Source organism: Typopeltis vanoorti, chromosome 4 (assembly GCF_054136105.1).
Source record: "Typopeltis vanoorti isolate ZY-2024b chromosome 4, IOZ_Tvanoo_1.0, whole genome shotgun sequence".
Taxonomy (NCBI): Eukaryota; Metazoa; Arthropoda; class Arachnida; order Uropygi; family Thelyphonidae; genus Typopeltis; species Typopeltis vanoorti.
In genome coordinates, this window is record NC_143552.1 from 158,842,789 (window position 1) to 158,858,199 (window position 15,411).

The 15,411-nt window shown below is 38.5% G+C and overlaps 1 protein-coding gene across 4 annotated transcripts in view; it reads right to left on the minus strand.

The window, feature by feature from the left end:
* Positions 1–15,411, minus strand: part of LOC150107791 (tectonic-like complex member MKS1) — a 289,973-nt gene that overhangs the window by 147,110 nt on the left and 127,452 nt on the right. For all 4 annotated transcript variants that reach the window (XM_090391544.1, XM_090391542.1, XM_090391543.1 and 1 more), the window contains one exon: positions 12,030–12,072. In XM_090391544.1, coding sequence (XP_090247670.1) covers positions 12,030–12,072 — 43 coding nt within the window. The remainder of the gene's footprint in view (positions 1–12,029; positions 12,073–15,411) is intronic.

Below are 15,411 nucleotides of genomic sequence, written 5' to 3' on the forward strand. Positions count from 1 at the left end.
GTTTCTTCGTGTAGACAATATCTTCCAAACACCTCTTTATATATATATCTTCCTTCCCTCATTTATCATTAAACTCTCCTAATACAATCATAGCATCATAAAATTGTTCAATAGCATTTTCATCAGCTTTCTCAATCAGAGCATAAATATTTATAAATGTAATGTTACGAAATTTACCTTTAATATGCATTTTACATATTCTCTTATTTATTGGTGTAAATCCTAATACTGATTTGTAGACCTTTTTTGTTATAATAAAACAACTCCATTTTCTCCTTGTTTTATAAGAAAACTAAAGTATAAATTACAATCTTTTTTATTAATTACTCCCTGTCCTTTCCATCTTATTTCCTGTAAGGCTGTGATATCCATACTGTATTTCAATAATTCTTCTGCTCCATTTTGCATTTTACCAGTCTGTAATAATGTCCTGACATTCCATGTTCCAGATTTCATAATATTTCTTGTTAATCTTTTCCTTTCATACATTGTTTCCATAGAGTCAGTCTGGTTTCATATTGTTCAGTTTTCTCAACAAAATATTTTTTCTAGGAAATGGGTTGTTAGCCCATTGCCAAACCCTCCTCCTTTATCCGGGCTTGAGACTGGCAACAGTATCGATGAACTACTCAATTCACCCATTGAATACTGCAGGCAGAGCTGTTGTTCAGAGTTAAAGTAACGAATATAAGAAATAAGAAAAAAATAACAATATAAGAAAAAAGAAGTAATATGGTATGATGATTTGATCATGAAATTTGCAACTGATGATGGAGTGACTTACATTTGCCATGTTAAAGATGTAGCAAATGCAACTGAGAAACAGAAAAGAAGTAAAGGAGATGGTAGTGCTTGTTGAAACTACCAATTTAAGTAGCAATAAATATAGTATGAAAGAAGATATGTAAGGATTGCTGGAAGAAGTGAGAGAGTGAAAACTGTTAGCGTATTACCAAGATACAACAGCACTGAATTATGAAGAAGAGCTATCATGGCAAATGATTCAATGCACAGGTAGTGTAAAAATATTTATGTAGCTATAAGAAGTCTAAATATTTTTACATAAAGTTTACCAAGGTCAAGCCCAGTAAGAATTGTGACTTGTAAATAGATGTATGTTATATGTAAATAATCCCAATGGGAATCTGTATATTGCTCTATGCCAAATAAGGGAATATTCTAGAAGGTGTAGTATTAAGGCAATACCATGCCATTAGTAAACAGTATAATTTTAGAGCTTTGTAAAGACGTCAAACTTTGTGCGTGTTCTACATGGGAAGCTCAAGGTCAGTGCTAGGTGGACCGACAAAAGCTTCAAACGAATGTCCGCTGCCAGAATGAATAGGATTTAGGGAGTGTAGGAGAAAAACAAAGGAAGGGTCAGTCAAAGAAAAGGATCAAGGGATTTTGCCGAAATGTTCAGGGTTCACATATCTCCACACAAGGATTCGGAAGTGACTGAATAAAAGGCGTGGGCAAAAAGATTGCATCATCAGTTCAAGAAATTTTCGTCAGTGATCCAGAGGTTGTGATCGAGAAGTCGGCAATGGTTGTCCAGCAGATGTAGTCCATTGAGTATGCGACTTCAGGAAAAATCATGCCCGTGATCTAAAAGAAAGATCACGAGGAGCCGATCCGCGAGGCAAAGCTGATAGTTGACGACGAATTGATGAATCTTCGCTGGGAGCTGTTGTCAGAGGGAAGAAATTGCTCCATTAATCCAACGGGCATGCAAGCATTCCACAAGCCGATAATCTTCACCCAAAGTGCGGCAGGACAGAGTATCCTAGAAACATCAGTAGACCTATTGCTGGCGTAAAGAGGGATTGAAAAACCTGACATGGAACGGAAGTCCAGTTCGAAGCCAAGTACACAGAGGGTAGCAGCTATAAAGTGAGTTGACCTGTTTGTTAAATTTCCTTGAGCTTTTAAGAGAACACTTATTAATGGACTGTAAGTAGAGGCTGATCTAAATAGGCATATCTAACAGTTAAAGATTATAAAGTAATTAAGTGTCAGGAATTTGTAGTTTGAATTAAGTCATAGTATAACTGTTTGCTGAATTGGTGATTGCCTAAAGAATATTCCCAGCATTGAAAGGAAAGAGCAATTGTGCGTAAAAGATATTGTTTATGTATTCGATGAGTAAGAGTTAACATTTAAGTAATAAGTATCATTGCTCAGTATAAATGATTTATGTAATATTAAGAAAATTAGTTAAATATGTGATATGATTTGTGTGAGAAAATGCAGGAACTTAACTAGTCTATTTATGTAGATTTGAATTGTGATGTTTCTTTTTATTACTGAAAATGCAGTGTAAAATTTGTCTTATGTGAATTAAAATTTTGTTGTTTAAATATTAATAGAGTGTTGCCTGATATTTTAGTTCTCTGATGCACTGTTCTAAAAAAAACAACCGAGCTTGTGAGCGGGGAAGATAGATAATTAATACGAGAATTAGATAAAGGGATAGCCATGACTGTATATAAGAGTAAGGAATGATATCTACCGAAAGTAGTAATATTTAATGCCATAAAAGGATTTCCTGAGGTGCAGTCACTAATTCAAATAAATATCTAGAGATCCTTGGTATAATAAAAATAGGAATACTGGAGATAAAAATAAGGAACAGGAGGATTATTATTATTATTATTGTTGTTCCGGGCAACGCCAAGGAGTCAACAGACTCATCGAGGGAGGCCCTAACATCATGTCAAGAACAACTATTCAACATTGACACAGTATCTATCATACCTTGCCTTGAACTCATTCACGGTCGTAGCACCCACAACAGACTCTGGAAGCTTATTCCACTCATTCACCACTCTCCAAGTAAAAAACCTAGCTCTAACTCCCTTGTCAACCATGCTCTTGCCCAGCTTCCATGCATGGCCCCTAGTCCTCCCACCACCAGTCATATTTTCAAAAATATCTTCTGGATCAATCTTATAGAAACCCTTCAGTAATTTGAATGTCTCAATCATATCACCCCTCCTTCACCTATCGTCCAATCTCTGCAACCCACAAATCTTCAACCTATTCTCATAAGGTTCATTCCACAGACCTTCTATCATCTTGGTCACTCGTCTCTGGATCCTCTCCACTTCCTCCCCATCACGAAGGATATAAGTTTAAAGTTAATAGAGTTGTATAAGGGAAAGAGACAAGTTAAAGATTTGGGAATTGACGATAAGATAAAAGAGAGAGAAAAGAAATAGATTAGAGAGTAATAAGAGATATAAAGAAATAAAATAAAGGATATCAAAATAGATTAAAAAAACCTCACATTTACAGTAGTGTAGAAAAATGGATGTTTGAGTTTTTGGATGCGTGGAGTGAGTTTGATGGTAGAAAACACTTGTGTAAGGGGAGATGGCCTGCACTTGAATGGATATGGCATCAGGAGCCTAGACAAATGAATTGGTTTAAGACCTAATGCAGAGAGCCTGAGAAACTAAATCATTGTTTTTTTGGGGGGGGGGGATGAGAATGCATCTGTAAGTTAAATTATTGCATGTAAACTGTAAGTTCAACTATTGTATGTATGTATGTATGACACTGATATGAATTCATTGAGCATAGTTATGAATCTGGTGACAGGCCAGAAATTTATGCTTTGGGTCAGACTTTTGAGTGTGTCTGTGGATGGAAAAGAGAAAGCTGATCGACTGGGCCAAACAGACTATAGATGTAAGTACATGAAAAAGCCACGAGGTAACATGTTATGTCTATACACAAATAGGAGCATCAGAAACAAAGGGATAGCATCTGTTGTCTTGGTAAATAAGTTTTGGTCTAAGATTACTGGCATCAATGAAAGCTAGCTATCAGAGTGAGATGTAATAACTGGAATCGAGTGTAAAGGGCAAAGCATTTTTTAGGAAAGATAGAAAAAGAGGGGAGGTAATACTAATCATATAGATGATTTGTGTGTTAAATAAAAGCTAACAGGATGAAATATGTGGTTCTACTGCTGGAACAATGAAATGATTGCCAAATTACCATACTCGGTAATTTGTGTTGTGTGTTCACTATGATGTAATTATGACAAACTCAAGAGGCAGTTTGGAGTATTGCTATGGTATTACTCCAAGACATAAGAATTTGCATGAATTAAGAATATTTGATTTTAAACATAAAATTAAAGATCTCTGTTTGCTTGACAATAAAATGATGATTTCTTTTGATATTTCCATCTTCACCAACACACCACTTCAAGAAACTCTTCAGTTCTTACAAGGTGATTTCCCCCCTATGGATAGTAAAGTTATTTACTTTCACCTGGCAGCATACAAGGTAGGTTCCAAAAATTTCTGGCCTGACATACAAAATTCACACCAATTTTGAAATGCTGTGTGTGACAGATAGCACCATCTATGGGGAGGTTAGTGTACCAGTTTCAACTCTACCTGTGTCATTCAATTGGAGGCACTCATTTGACTAACACATGGCACGCTAAGTGGCTGTAATGCTAAAAATTGAGTACCCACTGTGATAAAGTTTTTTGCCAAAGAAGAGCTTTCTTCAAGTGCTATCAAACAGCAATTGGATGGTATTTATGGGGAAGTTTCTCCTTCATATTCCACCATGAAGGAATGGGCTAAACAGTTTCACCTAGGAAGAGAGAGAGCATCGAAGATGATCCTGTGGAAAATGTCTCTCTCTCTCTCTTGTTGAGGAGGAACTGCTCAATGACAGATGGCTGAAGTGCAAAGAAATCTCAGCAAGGTTGGACTTTCTATAGCAACTATCTTTTGCATCATTCATGAGAAGTTTCACATGATGACGGTTAGTGCAAGGCAAGTGCCCAAACTTTTCTCTTCAATTCAGGAGCACGTGTGACCTGAATTTAGCTTGTGGGAACAGATCAGAGTTTTGCCAAGGGAATCAGAGAGAAGTGCTGGAATCCATTGTTATCAGGTTCATCCCTGGTAACAATGGATTCTAGGTCCATGGTCCTTTATTATGATCCTCTTTCCAAAAGGAATCCAGAGAGTGGCACAAACCAGGCAAAGTACCACCCAGAAAGCCAAGGTCATTCAGTCCACCAAGAAGATCATGACAACAATTTTTTGAGATTACCAGGGAATTCTCTTGATTGACTTCAAGGAAAGGAATACCACCATGAATGCAGAATATTATGCTTCACTCCTGCACAAACTTCATGATGACATAAAGAGGAAGAGACGAGGAATGCTGAGTCATGGTGTTCGCCTGCTTCATGACAATGCCTCCAGTCCGTACCGCTATTGTTGTGAAGGCTGCAGTGAAGGACTGTGGCTTTCAGGAGATTGACCACACATCATACAGCCCAGATCTAGCACCCAGTGAATACTACCTCTTCTCAAAACTGAAGAAAGACCTTCAAGGAAGAAAATTTGCAGATGACAATTCTAAAAAACTAGAACAGACAAAAGTATAGATTATTTTTTAAGGTCATAGAAATGTTAATTCAAAGATGTGAAAAGTGTGTTGAAGTAAAGGGAGATTATGTTGAAAAGTAACAGAGCTATTTTCTTTCTATCACCTCTAAAAGTTAGTCAGGCCAGAAACTTATGGAACCACCCTCGTAAACTGTCCAAAAAATTGTGGAAACAGCTATGGGCAGTCCTATTTTATCAGCTTCAATGGACTATTTCATCGAACATTGGGAAGGTCAACCCTCCAGAAAATTTTCCTCACAATTGGCTGGGTTAACTTCATATTTTGTTTGTTCACACTCAAAGAATGAATTATTAAAATTTCTAGAAAAACTAATCGCCATGTATTCCTGTATTAAGTTCACTAATGAATGTAAATTTGGCAACAGCTTTCCCTTTCTGGACACTTTAATAATCTGCCTCCTCTACTGGCAAAATGCACTTCTCTGTTTATTAAAAGCTTTCCTTTACTGGTAGATGTATCCACATTCTTCCTCAACTATCACAGAAGAAAAAAAGGTATCATCAAAACTTATCCACCAAGCTCACTTTAACTATTCTACTAATTCCCTTCTATGGAAAGAATTAAAGAAAATAAATCCACTATGACTGCTAATGGATATGGATCATATAACCAAGCCTTCGTACAAAAATGTTTTGATAAATATCATCTTTCAATTAAGCTGCAACTGTAAAAGGTTCACCATATCTACTTTAGGAACATCAAAACAAACAGAATGAGTTCTTTGCAACAATTAATCTATGCAACACCTTCAACTGGAAACTGTCCTCTTTTCTACAATCTACCAAGAATAAAGTACTATCTTTCTCTCTTAATGAGTTTAATGGGTAACAATGTATGCATGGCACAAAATTTATTTATTTATTTATTTATGCATGTGGCCTTACGAAACTGGCAAGTGAAATGTACAATCACAATATCCAGAAACAAATGATGCAAATCTTAACACGTAAAAGTTCATTACATAAAAGGCATAAACTGCTTTCGAAGTCTTCCTTTTATTAAAAAAGCAAAAGTGATTACAACTACAGATCAATGTCCAGTCTGGAAAGCCAATCCAAGGCCTCATCCATCACTTTGTGGATGTTCTGTAGGCCACCACCATGAAATTGCCACCTTGGGTAGTTGTACACAATATGAGTAATCGTCTGAGGCACGGGAGAACAATCACAATAAGGGTGGTCTAACAGCCCCCATTTATGTAGTAGGTAGCCACATCTGCCCTGATTAGTTCTGATCCTGTTGATTGATGACCAAATCTTCCTAGGAAGAGCAAAACCAGGCTGCAGAGCACAGGGATCTTCTACTAGGAAGCCGTTTGTTGGGAGATTGTTGGACCAGTATTCTCTCCACATGGCAGGGCAGCTGAAGAGAGTTCATCCATGGACCAGAGAGGCTTTCTAGATTTTAGGCAAAGAGCAGGAGGATTTATGAGAGTCTGGACAGGAGTGGGTTGCTCATTGCTTTATTAAATTCTTTAATCGAGGCTTGTCTTCTCCGTATGTTTGGTCGAGCAATGTCAGATAGGACAGGCAGCCAGGAGAGAGGGGGTGCTTCTCACTGTCCCACTAATTGTGCATATGGTAGAATTTAGCTGGGTGTCTATAATGTTAAGTGTGTGCACTTCTTTCCCAGACAGGGGCACAATATTCTGCTGCAGGGAATGCAAGGGCTAGTGCAGACGACCTTAGGACCTCTGCACCACAATCCCAGGTTGTACCAGCAAGCTTTGAAATGATATTGTTTCTTGTTTTAATTTTGTAGGATAGGTTGGTGATGTGCCTTTGATAGGTTAGGCTTCTGTCTAGGCTCACTCAAGGTATTTCAGGTGAGGCTTGTGTTGTACCATTTTTCCACAGAAAGAAAGGTTGAGGTGTCGATTCGTCTCAGCATTGTTCAGGTGAAATACTGTGGACACAGTTTTTGTTGGATTTGACTTCAAGTACCACTGCTTGAAGTACTCTTCCAAGATGTTGAGGTCTGTGTTCAAGGTTGATTCCAGGTTGGCAAAGGAGGTAGATTGATGTAGGATTGCTAGGACATCAGCGTACATATTCTTGCTAGAGCTGGTATGTAGTAAGTCGTAAATGTAGATATTAAAAAGTAAAGGGGATAACACAAAGCCCTGTGGAAGACCATTGTGAAGGAATCTGGGCCTGCTCTTTTTTCCTCCAATATTCTCTCCATCTTTCTGTTGGAGAGAAATTCAAAAAACTGGAAAGTTTTATTGCACCGTATAATATTTCCTAGCTTTAGGAGGTGTCCCCTGATCCAGACTGTGTCATAAGCTGATGTTAGGTCAATGAAAGTGGCTCCAGATTTAAGTTTCTTCTGGAAGCCTGCTTCCATCTGTGTTGTCAGGGCCAGGACCTGGTCCCAGCAACTTCTTCCTAGCCTGAAGCCAGCTTGTTCAATCGGGAGTGCTCTTTCGATGAGTGATGAAATTCTTTTAAGGAGAATTCTTTCAAAGAACTTAAAGGTGGAACAAAGCAAGGAGATAGGTAGTAGATTTTTCACATCATTTGGATCTTTCCCTGATTTTGGCACAGCAATTATTTTGGCTTCCCACCACAAATTTGGTAGTTTACCAGTCATTATAATTTCTGAGAAAAGGGCAGCAAGTCATATTTGCCTTGTTGACCAAGATGTTTTAGAAACTCAGGGAGGATACCATCCACTCCTACAGTCTATCCATTCTTGGTGAGTTTTAAGGCTACCTGTACCTCTTCCTGAGATACTGGATGTACTTCAGGAAGCTCAGGTCCTGTCTTCAGGATTTGTCTGATGGAAGATTGCACAGCAATTTTCCTGATAGAGCTGGGACGTATCTTGGATTTTCAATAAATGATTAGCCATTTGACCAGGAGTTATCTCTGTTGTTTTGTTTGTTGTTGGTTCTGCCTCACCTAATTTTCTCAGAAATGATCAGCTTTTCCGGCTAGATGTGGTGAAATCTAGTTCATGGATGGTTGAGATCCATCTTTCCTTTCTGTTTTTATCCAGGTTTGCTATGAGCTCCTTAGCAACAGTTGGGTCTTCAGTTTCCTTGTATTTGGCAAAAAGTTCTTCAGTTTCTCTACTCCAGCATGGGATATATTGTTTTCTGTAGCCTCTAAGAATAGAAGCTTTGGCTGCAGTTTTGATTAGTTTAACAAATCTAGGATAACAATTACGAGTGGATGGAATTGCTCTAATGGTTTGCTCGAGTTGTTTCTGAAATGCGTTCCAATAGGATCTGTGACGGTTCGATCTAATGATTGGTGTTCCACTGACGACTGGGATTGATGTGCCTGTCTCTATTAATGTAGGACAATGCTGACTATTAGGGAATCTGTTGAGGATGGTTCTGGTTGTTGGCAGAGGGTGGTCTTCAGAGTCTTTAGTGACTATGCACAGATCTGGGGTGTAGGTTCTGTTCCATCTGGCTGAGTGGAGAGAGTGCCCTCCTGCTTGGCATTGTAAATCAAATACAGGTTATATGTATCCATCCAGTTAACTAGATTATCACCATTCCGATTGTTAGAGGAATAGCCCCACATGGTGTGATGAGAGTTGAAGTCACCGACATAGATAGCAGGGTGAGGTGGTGGCTAGTTAATCTGATCACGCAAGGATTGTGATGGTGGTTTGTAGGCATTGTATTTGGTGGTATTTTGAACTTTAATACCTATGGAGTATTCTGTATCAGGTACATGTTGGGTTATGTCCTTGAGGCCAGGCCGGATGTAGGTTGCCAGTCCATGCTTGGGATGGCAATTATAAGACATGAGAATTAGGTCTGGGATCTTTAGTCTATTGAGCACTGTGTCAGGCACATGGGTTTCCTGGAGAGCCAAGATGTCAACTGCTTTGTCTTTGGCACAAAATGAAAAATGATTGTGGACTAGATGGAAATGGGGGGTCGAGTGAAGATGATGATGACATAGTGGAAGTACTTAATGATCACTTTATTAGGACATTTCATCTTGGTAAAGCAGGTTTTATTCCTGGAAGGATGGGGAGGTTGAAGGTTTAGAAGGTACTTCTAAAGCAATGGGTCTAGCTACTACTTGCCAGTCAAAGGAGGATAAGATAGTGCGTTGCAGTGGTGGTAGAATGCAATCATTGAGCTATAGACTAGTTTATATTTCTTTTGTAGTTGTTAAGATTTTGGAGAAATTAGTGAGAATATGCAGAAACTGGGGCAGATGAGGACATTTTTATTAGTGAAGGTCAGCATGGGTTTGTTAAGGGGCACTCTTGTTTCGAACCTCCATAACTCAATCAGTATGGATGAAGCCCTTTGGTCAGAAAGACCTGGGTGCAATTCCCATCCATGATGTGAGGAACTTTTATCTGGTCTTTTTTGATGAAAGGTGAGTTAGCCAGTCTCATATGGAGGTAAGGGATTTTCACCTGGAAACTCAGGTTTTTCGTCCCCCAGAACAGGCAAACCAGTTCTGTGAACAAACACGGATTTAGAGTCATGAATACTGCCCTTAGGGGAATGCAGAAAGGAGTGACAAACAAGTTGCATTAAAATGCATCATAAGCCCCCCCCTCATTAGGGGGCTCTACCTATCCTAAAGGAATAGATGAGATAAATCAATCACTGTTGTTTCAGTAATTTACCTACCTTTGATAATAGTGACAAGAGCAGTTGATGAGGGAAAGTATTAAACTGTCAATTTAAAGGATTTTACAAAGGCATTTGATAGGGTGTACATGATAAGTTGATATGTAAGTTGCAACACATGGGATTAGATATTTGATTAGTGAATTGGATTGGAAATGGGCTGTCTGATAAATATCAGAGAGTTGCATATGGGGAGGATTATCAAGGAAAAGGAAGATCACAAGTTGAGTTCCACAGAGACCAGTACTGAGACCTTTGCTTTTTAACCTTTATGTCAATGATATTATCACTGAGTTGCAGGGTGATATTCAGTTATTTTCAAAAAATGTGAAGCCTGGATGGGTTATTAGTAATATTAAGTGCTCGTGTGGTGGCACTTCAGGAGGCTTTAAATAAACTGGATAGATGCACAAATGAATTTGGATGTTCAGTATAATGCAACTAAATGTCATCATCATCACCAAATTCCTGATATATATACCCTCGAGGGATGTACAGGATCTCACGATGGTACTACATGAAAAGTCACAGTATTACAAACTTTCTATCAACAATTTCTTTCCAGATTAGCCTATTATCTGTCAACATTCCAATATTATCAGATCTTATATTTTTGTCTTCTAAGCCACTTTCTACTGTATCAATCCACCTACATCTTAGTCTTCCTCTGGGTCTTTTTCCTGCCATCCTGGCAAAGAACATTTATTTAGCTTATCTTTTCTTTCCTCTCCCATTCTGCTTAAGTGGCCATACTGAGATTAGCTCTGCTAACACATTCCTGAATGCTGACAATGTCCAGTTCTTTCCTGATATCCTTGTTTTTAAATGATACTACCATTGATACCACCTGTTCAGATCCCTAATCTTTCTCAAGCCTCTCTCATATCTGTGGTCTCCAGTCTTCAAACAAGTTTCATTTCAAACCCAGCTCTCAGATTCATAAGTTAAAATTGGTTTGAACACTGTCTTGTATATGCAACTAAATGTATGGTCTTGAAATCCACAGAGGCGAGGGTGCATATGCTATTAGTGGATCTATACTAGAAGAATGGACGGAGGTAATGGATCTTCGGGTGAGAGGTAATAAAAATTTGAAGTTGCAGGAACATGGCATATTGCAAATCTAGTGAAGGTAACTCAGAGGATTATGGCAATACTAAGAACTTTGACTAATAATGATAAAAGATTGGTGTTTTCACTATATAAAGCCATGATTAGGCAGCATCTGGATTACTGTACTCGGATCTGGTCATTGGGATTTGAAGAGGATAAATTAAACTTGAGGAGGATAACAAATGTGATATCAGCACTTTACAATGTTAGTTTTGAGGATAGACTGAGGGCATGCAAACTACAGAGTTTGGAGAACAGAAGACTAAGGAGTGATATAATTAAGACATTTAAACTGTTGAGAGGTATTTACAGGCTTGACATTGGGAAGATTTTTCATATAGTAAAACAAAGGGAAGGAACAAGGACAAGAGACTAACCCTGAAAGTTGTGAAAGGAGGTTGTGAGTAGGAGGGTGAAAAGTGGCTCTTTTTTGCATGAAGGATGGTTGGACCACAGAATTCATTGCCTGTAATGAATGTCCTCTGCAAATGGAGAATGGGTTTAAGGAGTGGTAACACAGACTTCGTGTTGTCTAACATGGCCTCCTGCAACAAGTCTTGTGACTCTTCCTAGGTTCATAATAATAATTTCATGTTCTTATTCAACTTAAAGGATCTGTCAATATTTGGACAGTTTCCATCTACGATTCCTAACATGATAATTCCATAAATGCATAAAACTATGTGGACTAATTTACAATGCATAGCCTACTTAGAATTCAATTAGCCTTATTGCTCTAACTATTTTTTATGTACAATTCAATGATTTTTATCTTAATAAAACTACAGAGAAGAGCAAGTTTTTAAATAAATAAAAAAATGGATAAATGTTTATAAAATATCCAGAGGCTACCTACCAATTTCTCCATACAGATGAACTTGTAGAATATCCACAGGAGGCTGTAAAAATGGTTGCATTACAGTAAGGATTTACTTGTGGAGTTTTAAGGGAAGTTTTATGTTCATTTCATGTGCAAAACACTTGAAATACTATTATACAGGTGTTTCAAAAGGGGGGGATATACAACTTTCAATGACAATAGAAGGTAAATAGCAATAGATGAACAATTTTTATTACCATGCAAATGTAGCATAACACTTGAAGTTTCCACACAGACAGTTCGATATGACTGCATCCAGTAATTCTGCAGACGTACCATCTGTAATCAATTTCCTGCCACATGCAGCAGAATACATTTGGCATAACTTCAGCAATGGCAGCAGTAATTCTGGAACGCAGCTCATCCAAATTGGCCAGTAGTGGTGGTACAAACACTCAATCTTTCGCAAAGCCCACAAGAAAAAATCTAACACTGTAAGATTGGGGAAATGTGGTGGCCATGCTACAGGCACCCCTCTACCAATTCATCTGCCTGGAAAACAGGTGTCAAGGTATGACCATATGTCTGCCAGGTAATGAGGAGGTGCTCCATCTTGCTGGAAATGTAAGCGTTTGTCTGGTCATCATTGTCTAATTGTGGTATTAGGTATCCTTGTAGCATGTCCAGATACACACCACCAGTAATGGTAGACTCTGAAAAAAAGAAGAGTCCATACACTTTCTTCTTACTTATGGCACAAAAAACATTAGCCTTTGGAGCGCTGCAAATATGTTCTATGATGGTGTGTGGATTTTTGCTTCTCCAAATTCTGCAGTTGTGAGTGTTTACTTGCCCACTTATGCGAAAAGTGCACTCATCACAATTGTGTCCAAAAAGTCCTCATTTTGTTCTATCCTACTGATCATTTCTGTACAGAAATCCTGGTGTATTTTCTTATCGTCTTTCTTCAAATGTTATACGAGGGCAAATTTGTAAGGCCTTAAATGTAGATGCTGTCATAAAACACACCACACAGTCATATGTGGAATTTCAATTTAAAGAGACCCATCTGATTGATTTTCCAGGACTTCTCTGGAAACTTTTCAGAATTTCTTCCACAACAGCATTGGCAGCATGCAGCCTTCCCTTAAAACTCTTGATATCACAGACTTTATCACAGAAATGGCGACTTTTGATATTACAGACCAAGCACGTTGTGCTTGGTCTGTGATATCAAAAGTCACCACTTTCAAATGGTATGATGTATCATGCCATCTAGTGTTGTCATTTGGTAATAAAGTTATGTGACCAAAAACTGATGTTTCACTACATTATGACACTCACTCAGCTTTTTACATCTTCTGAGTTATTTTCTGTTCTCCTGCAAAGTTGTATACACCCTTTTGAAATGCCCTGTATAAATAAAATAATAAAAATACAAGGAAGAAATGACAGAGATGAATTATACATGGTAGTTACAATAATCTGTGTGGATTCAAAGATTTAATCCTAATAAACCAATCTTTCAAAAATTTCTCATGCACATACAGTAACAATGAATTCTGAACTCAGTTAGTTTTGATGATGATGTTCTTTAGTTCAAAAAACCTGTGTTTGAATCCCTTCAAGGAAGCGAATAATCTTTATTAGGGATTTTCAAATATAGGTAAGTTAGTTTTTTTTTTTTTTTTTTTTGATATTTGATCCACACATGAAAGGCCACATGACTTATAGCACATTAGTGGCATGTGTGGGCAAGAGGAATAGAAGAAAGGAGGAATCTGTTCATTTTGCTTGAGCAGCTGAGGGAGTTGGTTTGGTAAGTTTTAAGTTGGACTCACTTTGTAAAAAGGTGTTGGTTAGCAGTGGCTCTTGTTTTAATGATTTTGGAAGAGAGAGAGAGTGGGAGAATAATAGTGGCCAATTCAGCAGAGCACTGCCCATTAAAGTATCTGTAGAAGAGATACAAGGCAGAAACTAAATGTCTGTGAGAGGGATTAGAGTGGTTTTGTGAGAGAGGGGTCATTAATTAGCTGGATTGCCCTATTTTGGACAGAATCAAGCAATCATACAGAGGATTTTGGTGCACCACCACAAATATGGAAGCAATATTCCATGGCTAGATGGATGTGGGCTATGTACAAGTTAGCAAGTGTGAAGATGTGAAGTAGTGTCTTGCGCAAAAAAGTGCAAAAGGTTTTTTGGCAACTGCAGAATCTATAGTTCAAATGTGGCTTTGCACCAGGAAAGATCTGAGATGCAGGTCAGTCCAAGAAGAGAAATCTGATTGTGCTTGGATATCTATGGGTGTTACTGAAGGTAACGGGAAGGCATGCAGGCTCTTTCTTGTGAGAGATCAGACAGGACTGAGTTTTGGTGGCATTGAAGTTTACAGGGTTGTTCTTTCCCCACTGAGATATAGCTAGGAGATCTGTGTTCAGGTCGCTGGTCATGGTAGATCTTGATGATTCTAATACTTGAACACTATAAGGTTTGTTGAGTGAAAAGGGGGAATGGAGTGTACTGTCATCAGCAAAGCTATGGATAGGATTGGAAGTCTGAGAGAGAGTAGGTCATTTATATACAAGAGGAAGAGAGTGGGGGAAAGAACAGACCCCGAGGTACTCCTGCATTGGTGGGGGAAATCTGCGGAGAGTAAACTATCCACCATGACATGCAGTGAGCAATCAGTGAGGAAGTTGACAATCCAGTTGCAGGGTGAGGAAGGTAGGCCATAGGATGCCAGTTTGTTAAGTAGGCCACTTTGCCAAATCCCATCAAATGCCTTTGAAATTTTGAGGACAACCAACTCTTGAACCACCTAGAGTCACATGAACTAATCAGTGACCAGCAGTATGGATTCTGCTACTTGCAGTCTATAGGTGATCTTCTTGCTTATATCACTCACCTCTGGACTCGGTTTTGTTGTCTCCATATATTTAGAGACAACAAAAGTGAGAGCAATTGGACAGTAGTTCATTGGTTGACTTTTATCACCTTTCTTTGGGATGAGTTGGATGTGGACCTGTTTCCATGTTGTAGGGTAGATTGAAGAGGTGATATAGGATAGGTGATAGTTCTAGGGCACCATCAGGACCAGATGCCTTGCTTGTGTCCAGGTTATTTAGGATTCTTCAGATTTACTTTTTGTCAGAAGACTATGGGCGACATGAAGGGAGCCATTCTTGGTAGAGTTGAAGGAACTTTGCCACAGTCTTCAATGCAGGAATTGGAAGAGAAAAGTGTTGCCAATAAGTTGGACTTGTCTTTAGGTGAGGTAATACAGAACCATCTCGATGTGAGAGTGGATGTGTGCCCAAGGGACTAGAAGGAGCAACTGCCATTTGGGCAGGAGGTGAGGTTGCAGCATTTGGCCCTTTCAAGGTCTGACTTGGACTTGATGATTCTTTTACAATTA